At 39.7% G+C, this 16,338-nt stretch overlaps 1 protein-coding gene across 1 annotated transcript in view; it reads right to left on the minus strand.

Moving 5' to 3' along the window:
• Positions 1-16,338, minus strand: part of LOC140845326 (centrosomal protein of 162 kDa-like) — a 101,704-nt gene that overhangs the window by 10,525 nt on the left and 74,841 nt on the right. Inside the window, 4 exon segments of the mRNA XM_073219300.1 lie at positions 7,885-8,026; positions 11,795-12,447; positions 15,314-15,409; positions 15,411-15,527. Coding sequence (XP_073075401.1) covers positions 7,885-8,026; positions 11,795-12,447; positions 15,314-15,409; positions 15,411-15,527 — 1,008 coding nt within the window.

Here is a 16,338-nt window from a genome sequence, read left to right on the forward strand (position 1 = left end):
GGCTGCTGTTTAGGTCATGAGGATGCAGACACTAAAGACACAGTCCCTGTCTTCATGGAGGGTTGGTGTAGTGCAGTACCTCCTTTTTCATACCATGGCTCACAGAGAAAATGGTAATATTTGGGGGCACCAGGAGTAAAATGGAGATGTGAGGAATCTCTAAATTGGGTTTAGTGAAACAATTAATTGCATTTTCTTTATGCTATATAATTATGATAGTTTAGCAATTGTTAACATCAAAAGGCAAAGTAAAAAACAAGCAAATGAAAATGGTTAAAATGAACAAATTCAATGTTTTACCTAATAACAATAACAGTAAAAAACAAAACAAAAAACCCCACATACTTCTCCTAAGTAAGTTAAAAAATGTGAAAATACAAGTAAATTAAATCTTGTGAGTCAAGTCTAAATACTTTAAATGTGGAACATTCCCTAATGGCATCATCAGTGAAAAAAGAAACATGCAGATGTGAATTGGTATGGTTTGCAGAAGGGCCAGGGAGAGGCCTTACAGAACATGCTGTGGTGATGGGTGCTGGGTGTAAAAATCTTATATGCTAAAACAATGATTATTAAAAATTGTAGCTAAACAAAACAAAACAAAACAAAAAGGATTATTGAACTAAGGAAGTTGTCAGAGGCATTGTCATACACATACTGGTCAAATATCAACTTTTCTGTCAACTTTACAAAGATTAAACAATGATTCTGAGTTTGTCATAAGAACACTTCCAGCTATTACTATCTCGTGATCCATAGGTAACCCACTCCTGGGACACCAGACAGGAAGTTCTAGCCCAGTGAGAGCAGTCAGATGGATAGGAATTCTCATCGGGTGCGCTACGGTGGAGAGATGGGGATGCGGGAGGGACACAGAACTTAGAGTGGAGGCCTGTTCACTGGACGCAGCTAGGTTTAAACTGATTCTTAAATGACAAGTAGTACTAAGTCATGACATTATCATGTGCTTGGCACTATGCTATGTACTTTATACATGTTGTCTCAGTTACTTTTATTTATCAAACCTTACATTTATTGTCTGATTCCCCAAGTAATGCATAAGCTCCATGAGAGCAGGAATTTGTCTACTTGGTTCTCAGTATCCCCACCACCTGTAGCTATGCATGACAGAGAGTGTTTAACTATTATTCATGAATTAATTAATGAATTCACCTTTCACTGATTATTCATTTGTAAATTACATAAATTTAGAAACTTGGTTCCAGACAAAGAGAAAATGTCCCTTCATTTGTACTCATTTAAAAGTAACTCTTAAGAGTATAAAGTTGAATATTTTTAAGAAAATCCTTGTAGTTCAGTGAATTTATTATTCTCTGGAGGTAAACGGGCAAACAGACAAAAAATGCATGATCAAAAATGCTTCCTGCTACTTGATACTACAGAAAACCTATGTGGTACCAAATGGCAACAGCCTGAATGTCCAAAGGGAAGGCACTGGTGAACTGTAATTGGGAGCCTGGGAGCTAGTATCAGAGGCCCTAGATTCTAATGCTGGCACTTCTATGTATTGATTGGTAAACCTCAGAGAAGTTATGTCATTTTTTGTAGTATCAATGTCTTCATCTATAAAAGGAAAATAACAACAATACTTTTGGGTTATGCTGAGAAACACAGAGCACTTCACACAGTGCCTAGTACCTACTGAACAAATGTTTATTATTACTATTTGCCTATTATACAAATGTATAGCAAAAGTGGTAATAAAGATATATTAGATATAAAGATGGGATGGGTGATGTCACGATGGTGACATAGGTTATTCATGCTCCCCTTCACAAGAACAGCTAACAGCTATTCATGGACAAGACGCCACTACCAAGAGAATACTGGAACACGAGGCTGGGGCTGAAGCACTCCTGCACCAGCCTGACCAAGACAGGCCATATTAGAAAAGTAGGAGCAGCAGCTGCATGCTGCCCACACCGCCCCTTTGCCAGGCTGGTAACACCTCACCGACAGAGATCTCCCGAGCCTGTGGCTCCTCCAGGTGGAAAGGAGAGCCCGGGATGGAGACCCAGCTCTGCAGCATGTGTTTTACTCCCTGGAAGCCCCAACTCTGGTCTTGCCCCATGGAGATTATGGGGGACTCCGTGAGACTGACTACTGGGAGTCTGACTGTGATGGAGAAGTAGGGAGGGGCTGGTGAGAACCCTGGCACTGGGGTCATGGCAGACTGAGTTCCATGGCAGACCTGCAGCACCCGGACAGCGATCCCAACTGGCAGTTTTGCTCATGTGTAGAACCAAGTCAGTGGTGCCGTCTGACAAGGTAGTGGGGTGAGGGTGTAGGTCTCCTGATCTGGGTCCTTGAATGAAGAGATTTGCCAGCCCTGGCGCCCGGTCTGTACCCTCCCAGGCATGTGAGCTAAGTCATGGTCTGGACCACTTCTAAGTGACGGTTGCAGCCCCACCCGACCAGGAAGTTGATGGAACATCTGGAAAGCTGAGTAGCCCAGCGACACTAGAGCAGAGTATGGATGTCAGAGCTGACAGTCTGCAAAGCAAAGCCAGTGACCTGTCTGGCCAGGGTACTTAGGCTGCTTGGCTGGGTCAGGACCACAGACAAACAACGTCACTGGTATTGGAGCTGGGTCTCCCATGGCCTGAACCGGGAAGGAGACTGACTGAAGGCCCCCAACCACTGCTGCCTACAGCTCTCAGCCTGCCTGACCGCGGGTCCAACCGCAACACACGGGAAGCTGTGCAAACCTGCAACAGCCCTGCTTACAAAGGCACCTGAAGAGAGCACAGACTCTCACTCACTCTGTCTGGCCAGAGAATGCACGGCACAGGTCTTGCCTGGTTTGGGTCTCCAAACACCGAGCTGAGCAGGCCTTGATGGGGCCCATAGCCCCACCTACTGCTGAATATAACCCTCAGTCATGAGAGGCTAGTGAGCCTGACCGGAGAACTCAGGCAAACAGGGTTTCCCACCAGTGGACAAAATCCAACCAAGAATTCCATACTAGGCCATCGTCCTCCTGCTTCACTTTGGCAGGGAACCAAGGCAGAAATCTCACCCAGCTGCGCTCAGCTGGCACCCCACTCACCCAGCCTGAGAGCTGGGGCAGTGGCCTCACCCAAAAACAGGCCCCAAGGGCACGCTCCTCCTGCCCAGGAATGTTACCAGCAGACATACCCAGAAGCCCAAACTGAGCCGACTGGGAAGAACTGTCTCTGCCAAGTCGGACCTGTAACATATTAAAGAGAAGACTGGTTTCTCAAATATGCAGATAACGAAAAAGGAATCAAGGACCATGAAAATCTGTAAACCACCATCAAGATAAGTAATGAAGCTCTAGGAATTGACCATAAAGAAATGGACATCTATGAACTATCAAGGAACTCTTAAATTTAGAGAACAAGAACATACAGACAACAAAATTAGAAAAACATTACATGAACAAAATGAGAAGTTTTACAAAGAAATCAAAACCATCAAAAAACTCCAAAACAAGTTGAAATCCTAGAGCTGAAAATACAATGACTGGCCTAAAGAATCCAAGAGCGCCTGGACAGCAGACTCAACCATGTAGAAGACAAGAGCCCACAATCCAGAATACAGGCAATTTAAAATTGTCAGAGGAGCAAAAAGGAAAATAAAAATGGAGAAAGCCTATGGGGCTGAATGGACACAAATAAAAGAAACGATATCCACATTATGGTAATTCCAGAGGAAGAGAAAGAGTCAGAAAGTATACCTAAAGCAATAATGGCTGAAATGTCCCAAATCTGGGGAGAGAAGTGGATATCCAGATCTGTGAAGCCAACTGACCCCAAGGAGGTTGAACCTGAACAGGGCTACACGGAGACACACCATCATTGTCAGAAGTCAAAGACAAAGAATTTTGAAAGCAGCATGAGAAGAGGAAAAATTTATATACAAGGGAACTGTCATAAGACTATCTGTGGATTTCTTAAATGAAGTGTTTCAGGGCAGAGAACTAGCTGACAGATTCAAAATATTGAAAGAAACTGTCAACCAAGAATTCCACACATAGGAAAGTTGTTCCTCAGAACTATAGGTTCTGAACAGACAAAAGCTGCAAGAGCTCATCACCACTACACCTGCCTTACAAAGAGGGGATTCTTTGAGGGGAAATAAAAGAATGGTAACTAATGCTGCAAAAACTTAAGAAGGTAATGTGAAACTCATTGATAATGATATATATAGAGTAAGTTAGATTTTGTAATATGGTGATGGTGGGGCATAATTCATTTATAACTCTAAGAGTTAAACAACTGTGGTAATAATAACCATAGTTATAATAATCTGCTATTAAATGGTATAAAAGATATAAACCATAACATCAATGACCTAAACTGGGAGAGGGAGAAGTACAAATGTGAAGTTTAGGAATTCTATTGAAGTTAACTTGTTACCAGCTTAAAAGAGGGTGTTATAATTTAAGATTACGTTACATATATTTTATGTAAGCCTCATGGTAACCACATGGGAAAAACCTTAGTATTTACACAGATGACTATAAAGAAGTAAAAGCGTACTGGTACCAAAATCAAAACACACCAAAAAATGGAAGGATATGAAACAAGAAACTAGAAAATAATGAACAAAATAGCAATGGCAAATTGTTATCTATCAGTAATTACTTTAAATATAAAAGGATTAAAGTCTCCAGTAAAAAAAAAAAAAACTCCCAAAATGGCAGGATAGATTTAAAAAAACAAACAAAAACATGATCCAATGATAGACTGAGAGTGAAGGGATGGAAAAAGACATTCGAACAAATTGTATACAAAACAAAGCAGGTGTAGCCATACTTACATAAAACAGACTTTAAACTAAAATGTAAAAAGAGACAAAGGAGGTCATTATATAATGGTAAAGGGGTAAATCTTTCAAGAAGATACACCAATCATATCCATTATTTATGCATCCAACTTTGGAGCACCCACATATATAAAGCAAAAAAATCAATGCTAGAAAGAAAAATAAACAGCAGTACAATAATAGTTGTGAACTTTAATACCTCACGCTTAACAATGGATAATCCACCCAGAAACAGAATAAGGAAACAGGAGACTTAAACATCATCATAAGCCAAATGAACATAACAGACATAGACAGAATATTCAATTCAGCAACAGTAGAAGACACATTCTTCTCAATCACACATAACATTTTTGAGAACAGAAAATATGTTAGGCCACAAAACAAGTTTTAGCAAATTCAAGAAGACTGAAATCATATCAAGTATCTTCTCTGACCATAATGGTATGAAACAAGAAATCAATGAGGAGAAACTCACAAACATATTAACATTTCATAATACAATTAGTTGGTTTGCTTGTGCTAATTTAATAAATCCCTTAGTAATAAAAAAATGCTGTATATGCTTCAAAGAATAGAAAGCACAGCTTACCTGTTTTTTTGGACTTTCTAGAAACAGAAGGATCTTAGAGTCATAAAAATGGTGTATTTGCAGGGAGATCTAATTCCTGTGGTGATACTGTCCTGGGTAATCCAGCATCACTGCCATGATTGCTTTACCTATTTCTTTACCAAATTAAATAGTGTAGTACTTAATGTAGAAATGACTTTAACCATTCAATTCCCCACTGCCCAGAAAATCTCAACAACAAACACAAATATATAAGTTAATCACTTAAATATTTGAGCTTCATCTGGAGAAAGCATTATTTCCATAAAGAAGTCACAAATATGTTCTTGACAGGTGACAGGTATTTTCAGGTTATATCTATTTCTGCATTTAAGTTAAACATTTATACAGAAAGATGAATATGATTGAAACAGTTAAGAAATGTTACGCTGGCTCAATATTTTGTTTATTTCTTACTTCTTTCTGTAGAATTTCTTCTCGAACTTGAGAAACTACAAGACACTCCTGTTTACCCTGCAGCTCATTAACCTGATTTTGGAAATGCTTTATTAGTACCTAGGAAATTATGTTAGAAGTACAATGTAAATAAGTTTTTCCTTGAACATTATTTGAGACACAAAGAAACCCAACTATTTTTGTTCTAAAATATTAAAAATATCTTAATATTTTAAAATGACCAAATTCAATGTCAGAAATAAACTGCCACAGGTATAAAGTCTGTTGAATTAATTAAACTCACAGAATAAATTTATTTTGTTTTTTTCAACATTTAATATAAAGCATCATATGTATCACAAAGTAATGAATATAATCTATTTGGTTTCTTTAGTACTCTTCTTCTGAAGTTCCAAAAAAATACCTTTTAAAATAAACCTCCATAAAGTCCAAGCATTTTGAAAAGTGACCACTTATCTTTGTAACACTGGGCATAAGTAGGACAATGTTTCTATTAAAGGGCAATTGACTGAATAAAGACAACATGAGCCTAATAATAGCTGTCTTTTTTTAGAAATAACTGTCACTTATATTTTTAGACAAAGAAACCAAAATTTATAAATACTTCCATCAAGAAACTGAAAAAACTTAGGGAACATTTTTATCTCTTATCTCTAATGCTTTTTAAAAAAATTACTATTTTTATGATCAGACTGTGCTGACTTTCATTTAACACACAGTTTACCATGTTACACTTAAAACTCTGGGAAAGTAATCCTCAGGGCCCTCCAGCACAATGCCACCACTCCTCCTGCCTCTCCTGGACTGCTCCTCAGTCTGTAGTCGTTTGGTACAATGTTTACACTGCCCACTACCATCCCACTCCTACGTGGGAAGAAGCTATACAAGTTATTTGCAAAGCTGTATAATGGTTACTTTTGTAAAGCACTTTACATTTTTCATTAAAATATTCATTTTTCCAAGCTACTTGAAATTCAATTACGAACCTCATTACATTTCACCCTAAATACTCCAAATATTTCAACATGCATCCTTATAAGGGCATTTTCTCATAAAACCACAATAACATTTTTATACCTAAGAAAATTTATGATAATTTCAAAATATCTAATATCCAGTCCATATTTAAACTTCCCCAATTAAGGGATTTGTTTTTAATCAAGACTATTAAATAATTATTGATGAGAGAGGTGGTGGTAAGATAATTATTCTTGAAGTTTTTCCCCCCTCAGCTTGTGTTTTACAATTAAAACCTACAGAAAAGAAGAGTACAATGAATATTCATATATTCTTCAACTTGATTTACAAACTGCTACCTTCTTGCCCTATGTGCTTTTTCCTTTTTCTTTTCTGGGGACATGATTTGAAAATAAGTTGGGGATATAAATTCTACTTTAATGCTGTGTTTTCACCTTGCTAACAAGCACAGAAGATGGGCCAAACAGTAGATATTCATAGATATTCCAAGTAGATATATACACTAACCAAGAAGGAAAATACATTTATTCAAGGAAATGTGGATGAGCTGTCAGCTACCCTGTGGTAATTCTTAGAGACTATGCTTCATAATACTAGAACTGTGCCTACAACTGTGTCTATCCCTCTGTTCATTATTTTGTCCCCAGTGCCTGACTGTAGGCGCTGAATCATTATTTGTTTAATGAATGAAAAGTAATGGGGCAGGAAGAACAACTAGGATAATTACTTGTCAGCTGGGGCTTGGGAAGGAGGGGGATGGTTCAACATTCAAGTTCAAGTACCAAGGTCTTGACCATCCATTACAACTAACTTAGGAGAAGACCTGTTTGAGAAATGTAGGGACAAAATTGTAAAATCAGATATTTAAAGGGTATGATTTTAAAGTACAATAGTTAAGCATATGGTAATGGCATCTTGTTCTATTAACAAAAAAGCCAATCATTTCACATTTCTATTACCAACCTCAAAAAAGTAAAGTAAAAAATATTTCCCAATTAAATAATGTTTGGTTAACAGTCCTGAAAACAATCATGTTAAAGCCAAAGAAAGTTTGTTTAAGTCATTACCTCTTGAATTGCTAGTTTGCGATTTAATTCGGCTACTTTGGAAGAAGAATTTTCTAATGCATTTTGGCAAAGGAGTTTCTCTATTTCCCTCTGATGAGAGGCTTTGGAAGACGTGATGTGTGCTGCAGCATCTTCCTTGATCCTGTAGAGCAAATTAAAGAAAACCACACACAAAAGCAGCTCTTCAATTCAGTTAGCACAAAAATAGTGTAAGAAGCCTGAAACTTAGAGAAGCAAAGGGAGAGCGTGCCCCAGTATTGTCCTGTGTGAGGAGCTTTATGCATTATTGCCTCTGAGTTCTTAGAAGCATTCCACGGGCTTGCTATTATTTGCTGAATTTTATAAGGACAAACTTGAGTTTACGAATGCGTGATGTACCTGGGGTCTAGATCACTAACCTGCAGAGTCAGGGTTCAAACCCAGCAGAGTTGGACCTCAGAATCTGGGCCTTCCATTTGACTCGTCTGGGGCTGAACTTTTGGAAGGAATTAAAGGTTCTAAATGTCTGCGTGGATTTAAAGCAAAGGGCTTGACATTTTACCTTTTAAGATAAACTCAGATTTTCTTGTGCAGACTTTTATTTGGGTAACCTCAATTCCCTACAGAATCTCCAATGCTTTGTCTCTAGGCAACATGCCTCAGTTCCTGGTCTATGCATATGACTCCAGGCTAGCTCCTGCGTCACAACAATACAGTGATTTTTATGGCAATTATCAGGGCCCAGGGTAATGTGCACGTAATTCATTTGTACCATTAAGTGTGAGAAACCATTGGTTTTACTCTGTGACAAAATCTATGCACTCAGAGGCAGTTAGTAAATGGTAAAGTTCTGACTAAAGACTTGATACATTTCTTACAGAAAAACATTTTCTCTCTTATTGGGAAAATTATTTAAAAATGACAGGGTTTGAGACTCAAAACAGGTACTTAGTAAGTCATTGTTGATATATATTAATATGGAAATTTCGAAACTACAAAGAAATTTATCAATTGCTTACTTGACTATATGAATTATTTCTTCATGGAAACAGTGAGATTAGGGTCCTAAGAAAAGCATAAATAGCTAAAGCACCCATGATGTAACTGATCTAAAGTGTAAAAAACAGCCTAAAATCTTTTTTTTTCTTTAATTGATTTTATTTTTTACATAAAAAGTTCAGTAAAAATTGAATAAAGTAAAGTGATTTTAAGCAGTAAATCAATCTTATCAACATAGCACAAGACTGGCCGAAACCACAAGGCAGCTTGCTTTGGAATATTTACATGATAACAAATTAAACCTTGCAGGAAAACTTAAACTGTCCTTTCAAAGTCTTCCTGTGATCCTAGCATGGAGAGGCTAAAAGCAAAAAAAAAAAAAAACCCATAAAAACTAGGAAAAAACAAATTATTTTCAATATATTCACATATACATTAAAATATAATACAGATCATCAAGGTAACGGGTCATGGGGAGGGATTTGCATGGATCTGTGTCTGACAGCACCGCCAAGGAGACCCAGGTTTGAGAGTGGGGTCAGGCCTGGCCCAGGTCTTAGAGAAAAGGGTCTTCCATAAGCCCTCGCCTCTGCTGGCCTCTAACAACCATACCCCAACAGCTCACAACCAGGGATCACTTGTTATAGATGGAGCTCATTTTTGTGGCTTTCAGTTGAAATCTGCAGATTTGAATTCCCCAGGGCGATGTGTCATCAGTAGCACAGCCCTGACAGTAGGGTGGGGCAGAGAGGACCCACAGGACTTCTCCCCAGAGTCTGTCACCCTTGGTCACCCATCCTCCCACCCTGGCCCCGTGAGTACATACCCCGCGAAAAGTAAAGCTGGGCCCAGCAACTGAAAAAATATGGTTATAAGCAGAGATGAGGAAGTTGGGAGGAGGACCTAGTTCACAGGTAGAAAAGATAATATTTGAGATACAAGAGGAAGAATCCAAAGGAAAAAAGATATATACACACATATATGAACCCAGGGAAGAGAACAAGCCTTGCAAAGTAAATCTAACGTCATGGCTCATAAACGGGGGGACTAGGAAAGATTACTCCTCACTTCTCAGGCCGAGTTATCTGAGAAACACACTGACGATACTAAAAAAATTCCCAATTATGTTTAGGACAATTTATAGGAAAAATCTTTATTTTAAATTATTTCTAGGAAAACATGTGATTCCTTCCAAACAGCTCCACTGCTACTATTGCATTCAGGACTAAAGAAACAAGGTTTCAGTTTGGAGGCAGTATAGTTGCCACGATGATTCAGTCACGTGTGGCTGCCAATCAATCAGTAAGCATTTGTTGGGCGCTCCGGATGCTCATTCTGCTCCTACACCAGGTTGCAGAGTAAGTGTGATTTTATATCAGTTCCCGGGCGCTACAAGGCTGTGTGCGGACAGTGCTTTCTCGGTACACATCACAGGTCACCCAGGAGTCGGAAGTGGGAGCAGGACACTTCCTGCGAAGCTCAGGGAAGTATTTGGTGGAAGAAGTAGGGCTTGAAACATTCAAGAGGCAGCGAGTACAGTGAGCCCCACAGTGGAGTATTAGACCAGTGATGGGGACTCGTGACACCAGGCAGAGAAATTCAGTCTTGATTCTTCAGGAAGCTGGGAGTCAGTGGAGAACAGAGTAACTCAGACACAGGAGTGCTTAAAGAATACTAACGGTTTTTAAGCAAGACGAATGGGGGAGACAGCAACCAAAACCAGGGCGGTCAGGGTGGGGCACCGGCTGGCGTACTAGGGAGGCCGCTGCACTGTAGTTCGGAGGAAAGCAAGATGGGACCTATTTCTAAAGTACCCCATAAACGGAACCCAAGAAATGAAGGAAGTAAAGCTGCGCCTGGCAATTGAAAAAATATGGTTATAAACAGAGATGAGGAAGCTGGGAGGAGGACCTAGTTCACAGGTAGAAAAGATAATATTTGAGATACAAGAGGAAGAATCCAAAGGAAAAAATATATATACACATATATATGAACCCAGGGAAGAGAATAAGTCTTGCAAAGTAAATCTAACGTCATGGCTCATAAAAGCCATATGAGTGATGAGTTTAGCAATGGAGAAAAATAAACAGAAAGTCTAAAACTGAAACTGTGGCAGAAAGTCAGATTTTCAAGGAGGGTGAATGAGAGTCAGGAGTCAGTTAAAGGGAAGAGAAAAGGAATTTCGGTCAGAGCTGCTGAGTCATGGAGGCTAAGGGAGGAAACCGTTTCAGGAAAGGCGGTGTGGTCAACAACGTCACGTAAAACCACGCTGACCGGGAAAGGTCGTTCCTGAGAGACCAGGTTTCCAAGAGGGGTGAGGATGAGAGCTGTATTTAAGAATAAGTGAGGCAGAAATAAAAGAAGCTGCTGGCGGCAAAGTGGTGCTGAAAGAGGACCAGCACTTGGTTTGATCAAGTGCAAAGGTCTGAGCATGTGGGGCAGCTCAGGGGAGAGGCCGTGGATAGTATCTGAGACTCTCGGGAAGCAAGGGATGAGCAGACACGTTCCTCAAGGAATGAATGGGTGTGATCACTAGACTAATAAGAATTATTTGGGAAAAGAGGACCTTTTCCTCTTAGAATATCACTAGTTTTAATAGTGGCTATTTTGTGGCAGCATTTTCCTGTGGTAATTATAAATTATTATACTCGTTTGTAAGAGGGCCCAATGGGTCAGCTTATCAACACCATTTGGACACTAGCAGAAAAACAGGACTGGTCAGCCCAAGTGCATGGTTTGGTTTGACATGGAGAGTCCAGTTCATCGGATTCTGGGCACAGGTAGAGGATCTCACTCTGAAACAGATCTACGCTTAGCAATGTGATTTGGTAATAAATTCAGTTAAGGGTCAAATTACCGGAAGAAATACATCTTACAATTTTCAAATTTTTATCTTTTCATGTCCCCATGTATTTTTGAATTCACATTTTACCTTTTCATGGAGTCTTCAAATTGATTCATTGCTACATCAGATTTCATCTGCAGCTCATTCCTCTCTACAGTTAATCTCTGCAGTTCACTTTTCAACCTGCAGTTTTCCTGTAAAACCTTTGAAAGATGGGAACCTGTAAAAGCATCTGGTTGGTAAAGTCTGCCCCCCAGCGCTGCAGAGGAGGAGAGCGCGTCCCCTTTCCCTGCAGGCACGCCTTTCTTCACCCTGTTTGTAGTCGCTTCCTCTCTGCCCTGGGAACTCTGACTAGAGAGAATCGTCCTTCTCTCCTTCTGAAGCCTCTCCACGGTTTTTGAAAGGTCTTGTATTTCTCTCCCCTTTGCAGCCAGCTCCTCATTAAGCCTCATCAATTTAGCTTTGGCATGAGCCTGTTCCACCTGGAATTCTATAGACTGGAAATCTTTATCATCTTTCAGTCTTTTTTTTTTGAGTCCCAATTCAGCTTTCTGATGTTTAAGAATTCCTATCTCAGCTTCAAGGTTTCTTACAGTGACTTGATGGGCTTCCTTCATGTCGCTGAGTTCCTTCTCTAGTGCTTTAACTCTGGAGAGGTCCCCACGCTGTTTCTGAGGTGCTCCCCTCAATCTGGAGGCAAGTAGCTGCTCTTGCTCCTCTAGTCTCTGTTCATACCGAATCTGAAAGGAAAGAATCCATGTAATGCCAAACCACTGCTACACATTTCACTAGTCACTGAAGGCCTGCGTTTTCCCATTCATTCATTCAGGCAGTCATCACATATCCTGATGCCTCCAATTCCATGTTCCTTGTGTTACGTATTGAAATCCCAGTCTTAGAAGGTCATACCATTGTATATTCTCAAGGTATTTTATATAATTTCATAAGTAAATTGTTTCATAAACATTACATTAGATATTTTGCTTTATAAACACTACATTAGACATTCTGTATATCCCAGAACTTATTTTAAATCTCACAATCAAACTTATTATTGTGTATCCTTCTCTATGCAAACTATACTCTGATGATGAATAGCGAAAGCAACTGCTGGTATTGAAGTCTTTAAGAAATAGCACAGTTTCAACTTTCTAACATCAACTTAGAAATCTCCTAGGTAGTAAGTCAGCTTGGAATTTATTTACTGGAGCTTTAGTATTGTAAAAGTAATAATCTAATACTTTACTCTGTGTAGGGAGGTGCAGTAGTGTTTGTTCATTTACTTAATGAGTATTTATTGAGTTACTGCTGAATGCCAGGCACTGTGCCAGATTCTAGAGGGAAAGAAAGTTAGTTCTTGTCTTATGAGTTCCTGGCCTGATTAAGGAGAGTGACAGAGCAGTAGCTGCAGAGTCCTATGACTGGGATGGTGGGCCTCCTGATGCAGGAGGGTCGAGGCACCTGAGTTATCTGGATGTCTGAGTGAAGGTGGGCAGACTACACATTTAAGTTCAGCCATGAGGGATGAGTATAAATTTGAGGATAAGTGGAGGCAGGGACATTTTGGAAGTAGGAAGAGCCATATAAGACAAGCAAGTGGTTGGTGTGTACTGGGAATCAGAAATGAAAGAGGAACAGGCAGAAAGTAACCAGGGCAGGAGTAGTCAGGGACTGCAAACAAGAAAAATGGACGGGTAGATTTAGATATATAAAAATGGGGTCATGGGTTGGAATTTATGCCTCTTTTTGGTCAGTGGAATATTAACTGTAATTATTGCAATCATTTCTTGAGTGTCTGCTGTGCTCCAGGTATGACACAAGGGCTTTACATACACTCTGCCACTCAATCCTCCTGATAACCTTACAAATTTTGGATTAACTAGTTAAAGTGTTTGAGCATCTACTCTGTGTCAGGTACTTTGCTGAGTGGTGGAATACAACAGAGAGCAGAAGTGGGGTGGTCGTGACTCCCAGAAGCTGGATGGGGAGAGGTCACTCACGATCCTCCAGATGGGGTGGATGCAGTGGAGGGGAGGGGTGCGGGATGCAGTGCTTATAGAGGGAATCTGTCTGCCTGCGAGTCCAGGGAAGGCTTCACAGGGGAAGCAATGCTTGTTTTGAGAGCTGGACAGGATGCCCTAACTGTGAGAGGGCAGAGAGTACCATCAGAGGGCAGAGTACACAAATTACTGTGGCTGAAAGACACATGGCAAGGGGGATAAATAGGTCAATGTGAGTGGGCAGCAGACGCATGGCATGGGGAGGCACTGCGGGGCAAAAAGGGGCCTGCCATATGAAGTCATTGAGGGGTATAAACAAAGACATGTGTGTGTGTGTGTGTGTGTGTGTGTGTGTGTGTGTGTGTGTGAGAGAGAGAGAGAGAGAGAGATGACAATATGATTTTGCGTTTGGTGTCAAGAGCTGATTAGAGAATGGGGTGAATGAGGTGGGTATGGGTAGACTAGTCAGGAAGTTCCAACAGTAATTGAGCCATCTTTTATTAATGACGGTAGGAGAGTGACATGGTGATGAAAAGGAATAGAGGAACTGAAAGAAACTTAGGAGTAAAAGTGGCATAATTAACAGTACATCAGAGGCTAAGTTAGGGAAGCTGAAAACTGGGTGGTTAAAGGAGGAGAGCAACTCAGAATTTAGGGAAGTGAGACAAGAAAATGAACCAGGTAAGTGACTGAAAGATTTGAAGAGGGTGGGGTAAAGGAAACCTCCCCTCCTTGGTAAGACCTTAACTAGCAGGCCAAGGAACTTCCAGGTTTTCAACCTTTTCCTGTTTCTGAAACTTAGCATTCTACCACCGTTGCGTCTCTGAGGACAGAAACCCATGAGGAATGAGGTCCGCGTCCTAGAAGCAACGCGGCGCAAAGTTGGAGGCTTTGCTCTGCGTCTCGCCAGCGGCAGAACCTCGGGCGGGAGTTAAACTGCGAACATCTCAGGTCCCTGATCTGCAAAGTGAGTCAGCAGGATCTATTTCTCACAGGTGATTGGAAAGATTACACTGGATGGACCAAAACGCCTGTGAAAGCGTCCGGCATGAATTACTACAGAGACCATGCGCTCAACAAGCTCTTAGGAAGTAAATTAAGTATCACATCCTGTTTCATATTTGGTCATTGCGGCACTTGTACTTTCTGATACATTCCTGATGAGCACTCAGAAAACTCAGTAAGACATTTGCAGCAGACACTGCCCTGCCTCTTGTATTCTAAAAATTTACTCTCTGTCCCATTCCCTCTCCGTTGTCCAGGTAAATTCGGACAAATGTTTTCAACCACTGTAATTCAGAAAAATATTTATACTGAATATGTAACAGATGTTTTACTCTGTCTTTTCATGACTTAATTTCAAATAATTCTAATATCACTGAGAGGGGCTTATGTAAAGATTGTCCTTTGCTTGATTATTCCATGTTGGAAATAAAAAGTTGCTGACGGAAAACAAAAAGGAAGGACCTAGTTTTCCTTCGCATCTGTTAACACTCAAAGGTTTCATGGGAAAGGACGATCGCAGCTATTTGTTACAATGCCGTCTAAGAAGCCTCCGGTCCTCTTGGTACCTCTGAGCCCGTCATCACGGCTACTTGGTGCTGACCTTCATTTTCTGAAACTGTTGTTCCATGGTACGAAGGCTTTTCTTTGCTTCTTCATCTTTGCCCTCCAGATCAGCTTCCATTATTTTTATCCTTTTTTTCCATAAATTCTACTGTATTTCTGCCCACTGTATCACCAGCTGCTGATGCAGCCAATATTAAAGCAGGTAAAGAACTGGGAAATCTTCTTCTTAGAATTCCTTCCATTTCCTTCACCTATTAAAATATTTTTGTACATTTGTAAGGTCTGATGTATATTAAAATTAAGCAGTTTAATGTATAAAACTTACATTATACTATATCAATCATGTTTAGATTTCAAAGAGATGTTTAATCTATTTTAAAATGATGTCTTTCAATTAGCAAGCAAGGAGGAATAGGTGATATTTAATGATGTCTTTACAACACTTCTCATTCAGTCTACCATGACACAGCACATGGTCTTTCTGTAAGCTGGAACTGCACCAGGGTCCACAGAGATTAGAGCTGGCTATTATACATGCATATATGTGTATATCTGTTTCTGCTAAAGATATTATGATTTAAGATATCTTTGGAAAACATGTGAGCATCAAATGACATTTCTCCCGGTAAAATGTGTAGGTAGCAGAGCATATAGTAAGGGCTTGATAATGTTGGCTTTTATTATAATCTGGTCTCAAAAATGATGTTTCCTAAGACAAGATAGGTTGCTGGTGCTGAAAATCCTATTTACAGACTGAACATTGTTCATGTTAGGTATTTAAGGGTCACATCATTTGCAAAACTAATAGCAAATATTTCCATTCATGAAGATTGCTTGCACATTCATACATGTAATGGAAATTGGGATATAAATACAAATATTTATACAGATAAAAATATTGATAATTACATCTGCAAAATTTTCAGTTTTGCTTCCTCTGGTATTAAAAAACTAGTAATTAGATGTGAGCATGTAAAGATATATACATGCATATACCATGTATATTGAAAAGAGACAGATTTTTTTTAAATCACTGTTTTAATATACTTATAATTAATGCAT

The sequence above is a fragment of the Manis javanica genome, chromosome 13, assembly GCF_040802235.1.
Source record: "Manis javanica isolate MJ-LG chromosome 13, MJ_LKY, whole genome shotgun sequence".
Classification (NCBI taxonomy): domain Eukaryota; kingdom Metazoa; phylum Chordata; class Mammalia; order Pholidota; family Manidae; genus Manis; species Manis javanica.